This window comes from Rhinoderma darwinii, chromosome 2 (genome assembly GCF_050947455.1).
Source record: "Rhinoderma darwinii isolate aRhiDar2 chromosome 2, aRhiDar2.hap1, whole genome shotgun sequence".
In the NCBI taxonomy this organism is placed as follows: Eukaryota; Metazoa; Chordata; class Amphibia; order Anura; family Rhinodermatidae; genus Rhinoderma; species Rhinoderma darwinii.
In genome coordinates, this window is record NC_134688.1 from 62,087,721 (window position 1) to 62,102,827 (window position 15,107).

The 15,107-nt window shown below is 42.9% G+C and overlaps 1 protein-coding gene across 1 annotated transcript in view; it reads left to right on the top strand.

Annotated features, from left to right (window-relative positions):
• LOC142741709 (cilia- and flagella-associated protein 337-like) overlaps positions 1 to 15,107 on the top strand; it is a 170,494-nt gene that overhangs the window by 21,887 nt on the left and 133,500 nt on the right. The window contains exons 6-10 of the mRNA XM_075851051.1: positions 764 to 994; positions 1,256 to 1,338; positions 2,521 to 2,613; positions 12,262 to 12,307; positions 14,497 to 14,543. Coding sequence (XP_075707166.1) covers positions 764 to 994; positions 1,256 to 1,338; positions 2,521 to 2,613; positions 12,262 to 12,307; positions 14,497 to 14,543 — 500 coding nt within the window. The remainder of the gene's footprint in view (positions 1 to 763; positions 995 to 1,255; positions 1,339 to 2,520; positions 2,614 to 12,261; positions 12,308 to 14,496; positions 14,544 to 15,107) is intronic.

The window sequence follows — 15,107 nt, forward strand, 5'->3', positions numbered from 1 at the left end:
TGTTTACTGTCAGCTACTCCACCGCGATCAGTACAAGATACGAAGATACGGTAAGTAATGACATGTGTTTACACTTTTTATGGAGTTTGTTGGTGAAAATACGCATTTAGGTTAACAGCTATGTACACCTTTGAAGAGAGAATTAAAAACCAACAAATAAAACCAATGTTTTATGTGATTTTAAACAACTTTAAATTGACTTCTCTTAATTTTTTTTTATTTTTTAAGATACAGCTTCTATGTATCCTATATACATAAAAAAGCTGTATCATTCTGTCAAAGCCGATTACATCAGTTTAGCTGAACTGACAGCTTGACTGAAAGCTGGTCCTGCATGTCTCTAACACACGGGATACAGTTAATAACGATCACATATAAGTTATGAACTTAGATGTGATCATTTTTAACTGGATCACTTAGATGTGATCGTCATTAGCCGGATCCTGTGTGTCAGAGACACGCAGGAACAGCTTTTCAGCCAAGCCGTCAGCGCAGCTGAAGTGATGTCCGTGGTATTAACAGAACGATACAGCTTCTATGTATTATTTGTTTATAAAAGTCAATTTAAAAGTAGTTTAAAATCACATAAAACATTGATTTATTGAAAAAAAATTATCTATATTGGTGTACATAGTCTTTAAATGGTTCTCTCAAATAATTAAGTACAGCAGAATATATGAGAAAAAAATATAAATATTAAATGATTATTCACATTTTTTATAATAACACTGGAGTACGCTGATTCATGTTTTATTTTATTTAGGAAAAATTTTGCACTTATATGCAACTGGACTACTCAAAACTGGAAGACTCTTATCTCAGGCGCAGGAAAATAAGCTTCATGTTACCGGCGACCATCCAGGAAATTGTTCATGGGGATCCCATTCTGCGAGTTTTTCTAATGCAAGACAACACTCTAATAATGGTTAGAGAAGACGGTCACATATATTTTTGGTCTACACAACTCAAGCTAAAGCGTGACAGGACAATATTTGTAAGTTATAAAGTATATAAAAAGTCATTTCAACATACAAAAAATATGTAAAGCATTCAAAGGGGTTTTCTGGGACTTTAATATTGAAGGCCTATCGAGAATTCTATAAAACGATGCTCCAGCGTTCTTATTTTATGGGGAATGCAAGTATCGTATTTACTAAAACAGACATGATAACAATACTGAGCCACTGTGTCTTATATATTGATCTAATTTTTTATAATATTTTAAAATTAATCTATCATCTTGTTTGTGTTACAGGAAAAGAGTGTAAAGAAGATGACAAAATGGGTGACAGATTTTACAATCATGACGCAGTATAATAAGTTAGTCCTGGCAACTGGGTAAGTACTAGTATCGGTTAACTATATATATATATATATCTATATATATATATATATATATATATATATATATATATATAGATATATATATATAGATATATATATATATATATATATATATATATACAGATGTAGCCAAGTTTATATTGATTCTATTAACTTGCCTCAGTGTGATATCACACAACAAAAGCCGTTCAAAAGTTATTGAAACAGTCAGGTTAAAGTTCTTGCCACTGTGTATTTAATGCGTTAAGAGTCAAGATAAAGATGACTACATCTGTAAATTTGAACTGTTATTATGGTTTCTGTAATGTTTATGGTTGGGGTGTTGAACGTTTGATCTCAAGACATCCCACAATATAGCATCCTTGGTTAATGACCCTTTCGCTTAGATGTAAATATGTTCTCCCAACAAGTGTCCCAATTTTCTTTGTAATCGGAATGCTTGTCAGGAGAGAGGCATAAACAAATAGATCCCAAGGAAATGTTTTAATTTCATGGGAAATATTGTGCACATACATTGCTCCGCATGTATTTTTCTTGGACAACAGTAAAAGCTAAGATTATAGCATACACCACTAAAGAATGAGAAAAATGATGACGCATGAGAGATAAGTGATCGTTTATAGTATCCTAGACAAAATTATTTTCATTATGGATTGTCAATTGAATCATTAGTGATAATCATTATGTGTATGGCAAACTGTAGGTCTGTGAGCGCCACAGCAGACACATGGGTTGTGTAATGATCTGATTCCGGCAATACCCAGGGAAAGAATCAACTGGACGACACAAATCTAATGGCAAGGGGGCGTGTTACTATGGCTGTGACACTGTCCAATCAGCTATGGACAGTGTTACAGCAAGAGCGAGGAGAGAGAGCGTGTGCGCGCTCACGCACGCTCTCACTCTTCAGCTGTCGGCAGACAAGGACAAGACTGATCTCTCGCCGTCGACTGCGCTATTGATTCCGTCACAAAAACGGAAACCTGCCACAGTGTTTCCGTCACCATTGATGTCAATGGTGATGCAAACGGAAGCTAAGGTTTCCGTTTGACTTTCCGTTGCGGGGTTCCACGACAGAAATCTCAGACGGAACCCCGGAACGGAAAGTGAACGCTGATGTGAACAGGCCCTAACACTAATAAATTATATTGTTTAAATTATTTGTATTTTATGTAGGGATCGAGAGATCCAGCTGTATGAACTATCTAACCTGGAACCGTACTGCCAGATTACTGGACTGGATACTATGCCATTAAAATTAGATTACTGGTAAAGTATAACTTTGAGCATGTACTGTTTCTTTCAATAAAATGTTCAAACACAAGATAATCTAAACTTTGAATAATATATCAGGCCTAATCTAGCAATTCCCTAATAAAATATTCATATTGCAATTGCTCTCTTCAGCACCCGGAGAGTTCTGATATTAATTATAATTTCTAGGATATGCTACCAATGTCTGATCAGTTGGAGTCACAGAGGTCGGCTATCCATGCGGCCGTCGGGAAAAAGCCTAGCAAAGCCATCAGGAGATGAATTAGCACAGCATTTTCTCAGCGCTGTTGAAAATGTATTCAAGCGATCGTCGGGGTCACAGTTGTTGGGCTCCTGTCGATTGGACATTGGGGGCATATCTTAGCAATATGCAACCAATGTCTTTGGAGAGACAGAACTATGGACATTTTTTACTGACATCTCTTATGTAAATCTGTCAACAGAATAAAGACTGACGGTACTTGCAGAGCAGCGCTGGGGAATTGAAGCATATGAACTTCATAGAGGGGTGTCCTTTGCTTGGGGCCCTCTCTTTTAACCAAAGCAGATAGCTACTGCAAAGATCAGCCCCCGCTCTGGAGCACTAAACATGATTTGTGTGACCAATGCATGCCATGAATGCGCGACATGGCCGCTGATGGAAAAATGTTTGGCCACCCCTAGCTTTTCCCGGTGGTAAGAACTGATCTTCAAGAGTTTCAGCTGCTGGACCTGCAGTTATTGACATTGGGTCCAAATTTAGAGAAGGGTTTGTCCAAATGGGACAACCCCTGTAACTTCTCGGCACTTTAAAGTGTAGCTAAACGTTTGACAAACTTCTGACATGTCATAGTGGCATGTCAGAAGTTTGGAATGGTGGGGTCCGAACACTGAGACCCCCACCAATCGATAGAACGAAGCAGCTGAAGCGCAAGTGCGAGCGCTCAGCCGCTTCATGTCTGTTCGGCTTTTTCCGGAAATAAATGTATCGGTGTACGGACTCAATAGAAAGTCTATAAGCCCGTACGCCAATACATCGGCTTTCCGGAAAAAGCTGAACAGACACGAAGCGGCTGAGCGCTCACACGAGCGCTTCAGCTGCTTTGTTCTAGTGATTAATGGGGGTCTCAGTGCTCGGACCCCCACCAATCCAAACTTCTGACATGTCATTACGATATGTCAGAAGTTTGTCAAACGTTTAGCTACACTTTAAATAAAATCTGAAATTGAAGAACAATGTCAATCTATACAGAAATCTGTTTCCCCATGAGGCAGCAGCTCTAGCTTGCTCTGCCATTACCAGTGTTAGTCCACAAATATGTAAAAGACTAACGTCTAATGTTAATAAAGGTAACTACAGTGGATATAATAAGTCTACACACCCCTGTTAAAATGCCAGGTTTTTGTCACGGCAAAAAATCAGTACAAGATGAATAAATTCAGACCTTTTTCAACCTTTAATGCGACCCATAATCCTTTCAATTCCATTGAAAAATAAACTGAAATCATTTAGAGGGGAAAAATAAAAATAACAAAACTACAATATTGTCGTTGCATAAGTCTGAACACCCTCTTATAATTGGGGATGTGGTTGTGTTCAGAATTAGCCAATCACATTTAAACTCATGTTAAATAGTAGTCAGTACACAGCAAAAGCCATGGTCCGTAAACAGCTTACAACCCATCAAAGGTATCTGATTATTGAAAGGCATCAGTCAGGAGAAGGGCACCAAAGAATTTCCAAGTCATTAGATATACCATGGAACATAGTGAAGACGCTCATCAAGACGTGGATTACATTTGCACAACAATGACATTACCAAGAACTGGACGTCCCTCAAAACTTGATGAAAAGACAAGACAAATATTGTTCTGGGAGACCTATAGCAACATTAAAGGAACAGTGTCATCACAAATAATTTTTTTATATGTTAAAGATGTTAGTGCTTTAATAAAAACGTTTATATTCATTTGTGTGTTTGTGTTTTACTGTTTCTTATTTTTACACTTTTTCTTCCCTATGGGGGCTGCCATTTTTTGTTCCATTTCTGTGTGTGTCGATTAACGACACACACAGACATGGAATACGGCAGCCACAGTCCCATAGGGACTGCAAACGGCTCCCGTCCCATTGACTGCCGTGTACGGCGTCTGTGTGGGAACTGCGCATGCGCCGCTCCCACACAGTCCTATTCGAAATTGGCGCCGTCCGGCGCCATTTTCCTGTGGACCGGAAGTCGCGGCCGGACAGTAATATTACTACTTCCGGTCGCGGCTTCCGGACTTGTGCACATGGAACAGCGGCAGCAAACGGAGCGGACGGGCCGGAGGGAGCCGCGGCGGCAGGAGCAGGTAAGAGATTTCAATGTATGTTAGTGTTTGTGTGTGTTTACTACTGTATGTAAACCTACTACACTGTGGGTTACCTCAAAAAATGGCGACACACAGTGTAGGAGGTTAAACCTTTCAAACCCCTCGTTTATCCCGGCACTAGCCAGGATAAAGGAGGGGGGGATGCTGAGAGCTCACTAGAGCGAGGGCTTTTAACCCAATGTTGCAATGCTGCAATTTTGGGAACAGCTCCATCTAGTGACCAAAAATGGGTAGTATTATAAATTAGAAATAATTTATAATATTTCCTGACTCGTGAAAAAAATAAAAAAAATTTGAACAATGTTTAATCACCCACACACTAAATGTTTAATTTTTTTAAAAAAAACATGTTTTTCTGGCAACACATTCCCTTTAAAGGAGCTGCAGGACTTTCTGTCAGGTTCTGGTTGTGTAGCGCATGTGACAACAATCTCCCATTTTGTTTATATGTCTGGGCTGTGGTGTAGTGTGGCAAGACAGAAGCCTTTTCTAACAAAGAAAACCATCCATGCCCGACTATGTTTTGCAAAGACCTACTTCAAGTCTGCCAAAAGCATGTGGGAAAACGTGTTATGGTCTGATGAGACCAAGGTTGAACTTTTTGGCCGTAATTCCGAAAGGTATATTTGGTGCAAAGCCAATACTGCACATCACCAAAAGAACACCATACCCACAGTGAAGCATGGTGGAGGCAGCATTATACTTTGGGGCTGTTTTTCCGCAGCTGGAACTGGGGCTTTAGTCAAGGTAAAAAGAATTATGAACAATTCCAAATATCAGTCAATATTGGCCCAAAACCTGCAGGCCTCTGCTAAAAAGCTGAAGATGAAGAGGAATTTCACTTTTCATCACGACAACGACCCAAAGCAGAACCTCCAAATCAACAAAAGAATGGCTTCGCCAGAAGAAGACTAAAGTTTTGGAATGGCCCAGCCAGAGCTCAGACCTGATTCCCATTTAAAATCTGACAGATGACCTGAAGAGGGCTGTACACAGGAGATGCCCTCACAATCTGACAGATTTGGAGTTCTTTTGCAAGGAAGAGTGGGAAACAATTGCCAAGTCAAGTCAAGATGTGCCGTGCTGATAGACTTCTACCCAAAAAGACTGAATGCTGTCATAAAGTCAAAGGGTCATTTAACAAAGTATTAATTTAAGGGTGTACATATTTATGCAACCACTGTAAAGGATCTGCCAGGCACAGCTTCTGTGTCAACGCCCATAGGTAATCAGTCTGCACCTGCTTCTATGTCTGTGAGACTGACTCCATCTTCCACCACTCAGGATGGCAGGCTTAGGAGTAGGAGAGCCTATCACAGCCTGGCCAGACGGAGTTAGCTCCCGCCCTCTGTCTATTTATACCTGCCTTTCCTGTTCCTCCTTGCTTGTGATTCTTCTCGTTTGGTTTCCTGGCCCTGCTTCAGCTTCTGAACTATTTGACCCTGCTTCATATTGACCCTGGCTTACTGACTACTCTCCTGCTCTGCGTTTGGTACCTCGTACACTCCTGGTTTGACTCGGCTTGTTCACTACTCTCCTGCTCTGCGTTTGGTACCTCGTACACTCCTGGTTTGACTCGGCTCGTTCACCACTCTTGTTGCTCACGGTTTGCCGTGGGCAACTGCCCCATTTCCCTTAGCTTCTGTGTACCCTTGTCTGTTTGTCTGTCGTGCGCTTATTGAGCGTAGGGACCGTCGCCCAGTTGTACCCCGTCGCCTAGGGCGGGTCGTTGCAAGTAGGCAGGGACTGAGTGGCGGGTAGATTAGGGCTCACTTGTCTGTTTCCCTACCCCCATGATTACATAATCACAAGCCATATACCTAGTCTACCCTGGTTCCTCACACTACTATGGACCCCCTTGAGACCCTGGCTCAGCAAATGCAGGGTCTCTCCCTACAGGTCCAGGCCCTGGCTCAGAGGGTCAACCAGCCTGATGCTACCATGGTAGTGCTCCTCACCTCACCTCTTGAACCCCACCTCAAGTTGCCTGACCGGTTCTCAGGGGACCGGAAGACTTTTCTCTCCTTTCGGGAGAGTTGTAGGCTCTATTTTCACTTAAAGCCCCACTCCTCAGCTTCTGAGAGCCAGCGGGTGGGTATAATTATGTCCCGGCTCCAGGAAGGGCCCCAAGAATGGGCCTTCTCCTTGGCTCCTGACGCCCCTGAACTTTCCTCTGTTGATCTTTTCTTTTCTGCTCTCGGACTCATTTATGACGAGACTGACGGGACTGCCTTTGCCGAGAGTTAGCTGGTGACCTTACGTCAGGGTAAGAGACCGGTTGAGGAGTATTGTTCTGACTTTAGGAAGTGGTGCGTAGCTTCTCGGTGGAATGACCCTGCCTTAAGGCGCCACTTCCTGGAGGGGGCTAGGCACCAGGTAACGGTCCTTACCGACCACAAGAATCTGGTTTTCCTAGAATCTGCCCGGAGGCTAAACCCGAGACAAGCTCGATGGGCGTTATTTTTTACCAGATTCAACTTTTTGGTCACCTATAGGGCTGGGTCTAAAAATATTAAGGCTGATGCACTGTCGCGTAGCTTCATGGCCAGCCCTCCTTCGGAGGAAGATCCTGCTTGTATTTTGCCTCCAGGTATAATCATTTCCTCTATTGATTCTGATTTAGTCTCTGAAATTGCGGCTGATCAAGGTTCAGCTCCCGGGAACCTTCCTGAGAACAAGCTGTTTGTTCCCCTGCAATTCCGGCTAAGGGTACTTAGGGAAAATCCATGACTCCGCACTATCTGGTCATCCAGGCATCCTGGGTACCAAGCACCTCATTGCCAGAAACTATTGGTGGCCAGTGTTGCCTAAAGACGTTAGGGCCTACGTCGCCGCTTGTGAGGTTTGTGCTAGGTCCAAGACTCCCAGGTCCCGACCAGCGGGCTTACTACGTTCTTTGCCCATTCCCCAGAGACCTTGGACCCATGTCTCCGTGGATTTTGTCACCGATTTGCCTCCATCTCAAGGCAAGTCGGTGGTGTGGGTTGTAGTAGACCGCTTCAGTAAGATGTGCCACTTTGTGCCCCTCAAGAAACTACCCAATGCTAAGACGTTAGCTACCTTGTTTGTCAAACACATCCTGCGTCTCCATGGGGTCCCTGTCAATATTGTTTCTGACAGAGGGGTACAATTTGTTTCATTGTTTTGGAGAGCCTTCTGTAAAAAGTTGGAGATTGATCTGTCCTTCTCCTCTGCCTTCCATCCTGAAACTAATCGCCAAACTGAGAGGACTAATCAGTCTCTAGAACAATATTTAAGGTGTTTTATCTGTGACTGTCAATATGATTGGGTCACATTCATTCCCCTCGCCGAATTTTCCCTTAATAACCGGGTCAGTAACTCGTCAGGGTTCTCCCCCTTTTTCTGTAATTTTTGGTTTAATCCACGGTTCTCCTCTGTTTCACCTGGTAGTTCCAACAATCCCGAGGTAGAGGTCGTTCATCGGGAACTGTGCACAGTCTGGGCCCAGGTTCAGAAGAACCTAGAGGCGTCCCAGAGCATACAAAAAACTCAGGCAGATAGACGACGCTCTGCTAACCCCTTGTTTATGGTCGGGGATCTGGTGTGGCTATCGTCTAAGAACTTGCGCCTTAAAGTCCCGTCCAAGAAGTTTGCTCCCCGGTTTATAGGGCCGTACAAGGTCATTAAAGTCCTCAATCCTGTCTCCTTCCGACTGGAGTTGCCCCCATCTTTTCGAGTACACGACGTGTTTCATGCCTCCCTCCTTAAACGCTGCTCCCCGTCCTTGGCTCCCTCAAGGAAACCTCCTGTCCCTGTTCTCACCCCTGAGGGTGTGGAATTCGAGGTGGCCAAGATTGTGGACAGCAAGATGGTCCAAGGCTCCCTCCAGTACCTGATCCATTGGAGAGGATACGGGCCTGAGGAGAGGACTTGGGTACCTGCCCGGGATGTTCACGCTGGGGTATTGGTCAGGAGGTTCCACCTTCGTTTCCCCAATAAACCAGGTCCACCTAGAAAGGGTCCGGTGGCCCCTCATAAAAGGGGGGGGTACTGTAAAGGATCTGCCAGGCACAGCTTCTATGTCAACGTCCATAGGTAATCAGTCTGCACCTGCTACTATGTCTGTGAGACTGACTCCATCTTCCACCACTCAGGATGGCAGGCTTAGGAGTGGGAGAGCCTATCACAGCCTGGCCAGACGGAGCTAGCTCCCGCCCTCTGTCTATTTATACCTGCCTTTCCTGTTCCTCCTTGCTTGTGATTCTTCTCGTTTGGTTTCCTGGCCCTGCTGCAGCTTCTGAACTATTAGACCCTGCTTCATATTGACCCTGGCTTACTGACTACTCTCCTGCTCTGCGTTTGGTACCTCGTACACTTCTGGTTTGACTCGGCTTGTTCACTACTCTCCTGCTCTGCGTTTGGTACCTCGTACACTCCTGGTTTGACTTGGCTCGTTCGCCACTCTTGTTGCTCACGGTTTGCCGTAGGCAACTGCCCCATTTCCCTTAGCTTCTGTGTACCCTTGTCTGTTTGTCTGTCGTGCACTTATTGAGCGTAGGGACCGTCGCCCAGTTGTACCCCGTTGCCTAGGGCGGGTCGTTGCAAGTAGGCAGGGACTGAGTGGCGGGTAGATTAGGGCTCACTTGTCTGTTTCCCTACCCCCATCATTACAACCACATTATTTTTGTTTTTTATTTTTATTTTTCCACCCTAAAAGATTTCAGTTTGTTTTACCAAAACAATTGCACATATTATGGGTCATATTAAAGGTGGAAAAAGTTCTGAAATGATTCATCTTCTTCTTTTGTAACATGACAAAACCTGTCATTTTACAGATTGTGTGTAGACTTTTTATATCCACTGTACATGTCTTTTAGTACCATGTGGAGAAGTGCACAGGTGCTTATGTTATCCTCAAAAGGCTATACCATTGCATTATGAGGTTGGTCTTTTGCTAATCTAGCAGCAGGGCTATATTCCATAGAAAGTAAGCTTTTTGTCCCGTGACAGATTCTTTTTAATGGAAACGGTTTCATTTGTTTGCATATTGTTCAGCATTAAATTTCAGCTGTATTCAGAATACAGTACATTCATATATACTCTACCCTGTTATTAAGTGTGATTTACAGTGTGTTTGTTCATAATCTGACGTACAATATTTTCCCAATTCTCAAAAACTTGGTTACATATAGTAAGCAGCTTATGACCATAATAATCTATGAGCTTGGTGAATTATAATAATTACTTCAATAGTAGGCTTTACCGTGTGTGATCATGTCACCATGAGAATATTACTTTCTGCACTATGAGTATTGTTGCTACCAGGTAACCACCCACTTGAAAATCTATTGTAAGTGTATGACTCAGCCGAATAAAGGCTGTGACTGTTCATAGAGATAATACTGGGTACACACATTAGTCTATGGGGAGGCAAGTTATTGCTCGGACAGAATGAATAATACATTTTTCAGCCTCTGTTACTAGCAAACACAGAGAGTGCATCTTAAATAAATCCAAGTGGAAAATTTTTGGAATAAATGATCTAGAAATATACTTAAATATACAAAAAGTCTATCAAGTTTAATATGTCATCAATATGTACAGCGCTACACAGAATCCCTACATTTCCATATTACAGACACATAGGCCATCTGTGTGCCACCATATGGTGCCTCCATGAAATAGTCATTGCATTCTACCCATACGTAAGTAATTCTTCTAGAGAAGACCTCCATAATACGGCATGCAAACCTCGGAGCAAATAAGGAACTCTGTGTGCCTCTAAAAAAATCAGAGACACATGGAGGAACAGTATGGTGTAAACGGTAAGTGTTGGTTTAACCCCTTAGTGACCAACAATACGCCTTTTCACGTGAGTCACTAAGGGGCCTTAGGCTAGGCTGACGCCTTTTCACGTGAGCCTAGTCTAAGTCCTGCACGGGTCTCCCGTGCAGGCTGGAGCCGGGGCTCTGCTGTCTGATGACAGCTGAGCTCCTGCTCCAACGCCCGCAATTGAAGTTTACTTCGATCGCGGCCGTTTAACCCGTTAAATGCCGCCGTCAATAGCGACCGCGGCATTTAACTTGTTTACAGAAGAAGATGCGCTCCCTCTGTCACCCATCGGCGGCCCGCAAATGCAATCGCGGGTCTCCGATGGGGTGTCATGGCAGCCGGGGGCTTGATAAAAGCCCCCAGGTCTGCCCTGGACTTATGCCTGTTAGGACGCGCCGGAGGCACGTCCTAACAGATTGCCTGTCAGATTTACACTGACAGACAATAATGCTCTGGTATACGAAGTATACCAGAGCATTATAGCAGCGATCTGAAGATCGCACAGTAAAGTCCCCTAGTGGGACTAATGAAATAAATAATAAATGTGAAATAAAGATTAATAATAAAAATGACAGTAAAAAAATAAATAAAACCATTTTTTTCCATAAAAAGTGGTTTTATTTAGTAAAAGTGTAAAAAAATAATAAAAGTACACATATATGGTATCGCCGCGACCGTAAAGACTCCATTAATAAAGTTAATATGTAATTTAAACCGCAAGGTGAACACCGTAAAAAAAAACGCAAAAAACAATGGCGAAATTGCAATTTTTTTCCATTGCCCCCAAATAAAGTCATAATAAAAATAAATCAATAAGTGCCATGCACCCCAAAACAGTACCAATCAAAACTAAGTCTCGTCCCGCAGAAAACAAGCCCAAAAAATCACTACATTGATGGAAAAATAAAAAAGTTACGGCTCTTGGAAAGCGACGATGCAAAAACAAATAATTTTAGTTCAAAAGTGCTTTTATTGTGCAAATGTCGTAAAACATAAAAAACCTCTACATATGTGGTATCGCCGTAATCGTACCGACCCATAGAATAAAGGTAACATGTTATTTACGTCGCACAGTGAACGGCGTCAATTTAAAAACGCATAGAACAATGGTGGAATTTCAGTTTTTTTTTGTAATCCCCCCCAAAAAAGTTAATAAAAGTTAATAAAAAAATTATATGTACCCAAAAATGGTGCTATTAAAAAGTACAACTAATCCCGCAAAAAACAAGTCCTCATACAGCTATGTAGACGAAAAAATAAAAAAGTTATAGCTCTTTGAATGCGACTATAGAAAAACGAATAAAATAGCTTGGTCATTAGGGCCTAAAATGGGCTGGTCACTAAGGGGTTAAAGGAAGGAAAGTAAAGTCTGTCTTTACCATAGAAGAGATGTTTCTCTGGTGCTTTCCGGTCCCTAGCCTATATAGGCTCTAGTGAAATTGGGATGTGTTGCATACAATATTCAGCATCTAAAATTGTCTCCTGTTCTCTTTCTAGTGGAACGGACAGCGATGAATGTATGATTTTATATGGAGATGACAAGGTAAACAGATAACTAACCCACCCTGTCCTGCTATCACTTATCCTGAATCCAATTGATATAAAGGGGGAAAACACGTAGCCTTTACATATATAAGCTGAAGAGAATTATAGCAGAAAGATGCAACTACTGCGCGTCAAAAACATATGCAAATAAAGAAAAAATAGAAAAAGAGAGTATACCTTCAATTGTTTTTTGTTTTTTTTTAAATTAGGGCCTAAATAACAATTCTGTGTTTCTAATTAACCCCTACCTTCATTACGGCGTAACTGTACATCGTGTTGAAGACTAACTTCCCGCACCTCAATGTACAGTTGCATCTTCGGTGCACACGCCATCAGCAGCGAGTGCTAGCAGTGCTATAAAGTCGACAGTCCGCTGCAACGGCCAAGACTGGATACAACTCCAATCCTGGCCGTTTAACCACTTAGATGCTGTGGTCAATAGCGACTGCGGCATTTAAAGTGATTAACAGAGGGATGGGGCTCCCTTTGTTTCTCCATCAGCACCCTTTATGACTCAATCGTAGGGTGCCGATGGTTGTAACAAAGACCCCAGGCTTGCTATGTCTATGTGACTATTAGGCCCTGTTCACACTGAGGTTTTTGACACGTTTCTTTGACGTGGAAACCGCGTTGAAAAAAAAAGGGTGAAAATGCCTCCCATTGATTTAAAAAAACTTTCGGAAAAACTGTCTCGCGGGAAAAAGAAGCGACATGGCCTATCTTCGGGCGTTTACATCTCTGACCTTCCATTGACATCAATGGGAGGCAGAAAAAGCGTTTTTCGCTGCGTTTTTGCCTGCGGTGCTCAATGGCCGCGGGAGAGAAACACCACGAAAAATGCGGAAAAAGGCGTGCAGGCCGATCAAAATCTGCCTGCAAAAAAACTCTGTGTGAACAGGGACTTAGGCATGGCCGTTTTTTTTTCACTGATAGGGAATAATGCTTTGGGGTACTTAGTATACCAAAGCATTATGGAAGCGGAATCCCCGGGCCAGAACATCGGCAAAGCTCTGGCCGGGGATTCCGTCATTCCAGGAGGAGCCCCTGACTTCACTGTCCACATATGGACAGTGACGTCGTCAGGGGTTTCCTCTATGAGCGGAATCCCCAGCCAGAGCGTCGGCAACACTCTGGCCAGGGATTCCGCTAATAGCAGAAACCCCTGACGACGACACTGTCCATATATGGACAGTGAAGTCAGGGGCTCCTTCTGCAGTGGAATCCCCGCCTAGAGGAAGCCACAATGGCTCTATCTACAGGGCAGAGGGAGCACCATCTACAGGGAGGGGAGTGTGTGGCATTAGCTACAGAGGGGGGCTGTGTGGCACCAGCTACGGAGAGGGGCTGTGTGGCACCATATACAAAGAGAGGCTGTGTGGCACCAGCTACAGAGAGGGGCTGTGTGGCACCAGTTACAGAAAGGGGCTGCGTGGCACCAGCTACAGAGGAGGATGTAGCACAATGGCACTATCTACAGAGAGCTCTGTGGCAATACTAAAAAGGGGATATGCGGCACCATCTACAGAGGGCACTGTGGCACTATCTAGAGGGGAGCCATGTGGCATAATCTACAGGAAGTAGTGTGTGGCACTATCTGCTAGGGGCAGTGGGGAGCACCATCTACAAGGGACACTAAGCGTGGCACTATCTATGCTGGTTTTTATGCTACCAGTAGTGGTCAGCACATATTGCCTAGCCCTAGTGATAAAGTGAGACATCTCCTGCCTGTAAACAATCAGATAACCAGAGGGAGATATACTGGCCACCATAGTAGTTGTCAGGCAAACTAGTGCAGTAAGGTTTGTCCGTTTATTTGTATGCAGAAATTCTGGAAAGAAAGCCACACCCACTAGCCACCCCAGATAAGCCACACCCACCAAAGATGCCACACCCTAAGTGTTCCTGGAAAAAAATGTAAAATGCTGGCAACTATGAATTCGTCAGTCCCGCAGATCTGACTATGAAAGGATTTAGTGCTAGATACAGTTGCTCTGTATAGAGAATACAGAGCAGCTGTATCTCAAAAAGTAAAACTAATTTTTAATAAAAACTATTTATAAAGTTGCACTAATCAAACTGAGTGACATTTTTATCAACAAAAAATTGCCTTTCAAAGGGTTTACATAGCCTTTAATTGATAGTGATCAGAAGTGTTGGTATCATTCACCGTCTCATTCTTTATTACAGGGATGTGTGAACATTCTTCTCTTCACTTCAATAGGAGAAACATTGAGGTACACCAACTTCTAATAAAACTAAAATCCTGACATAATGGCTCTATTGTAGTGTTTACAATCTGCTTTGTCTCTCCCGCAAACATTGTAGTAATCACTTGTCCAGGTAACCTGGTAGGTGTCAGGGTCTGAACCCAACATTAGGCAACCAGGTTTGTTTCTCTGCAGAAAACTGTTGTTTTGCTGTATTTAGCAGTAGCTTACAGAGAATTTATATTTTCGATTGCGTGACTTGTATATAATGACATGCATCAGTCCACGTCTGAAGTCGTGTTTTAGCCCATTGTTATAGGGTAGATCAGATGGACTCACCAAAATTCACTGTTAAATCCTGGCACTGCAATTAAAGTGGTATTAGGTTTACTACAGGTAAAGTCTATTCAAGTCTTATAAAGGGTTATATCATTTTCCAGTCATTTAATATGGGATCCTTCATTGTTTACTTCCAGGGTGTTAAAATCTGTCATCGTCATGTAAAGGACACACAGATGTACGGCTCGTTAGAGTTACAGTGCAGTTATCAGAGCTCTGTCTTATAATCAGCCATGCGACAGGACAGATTTT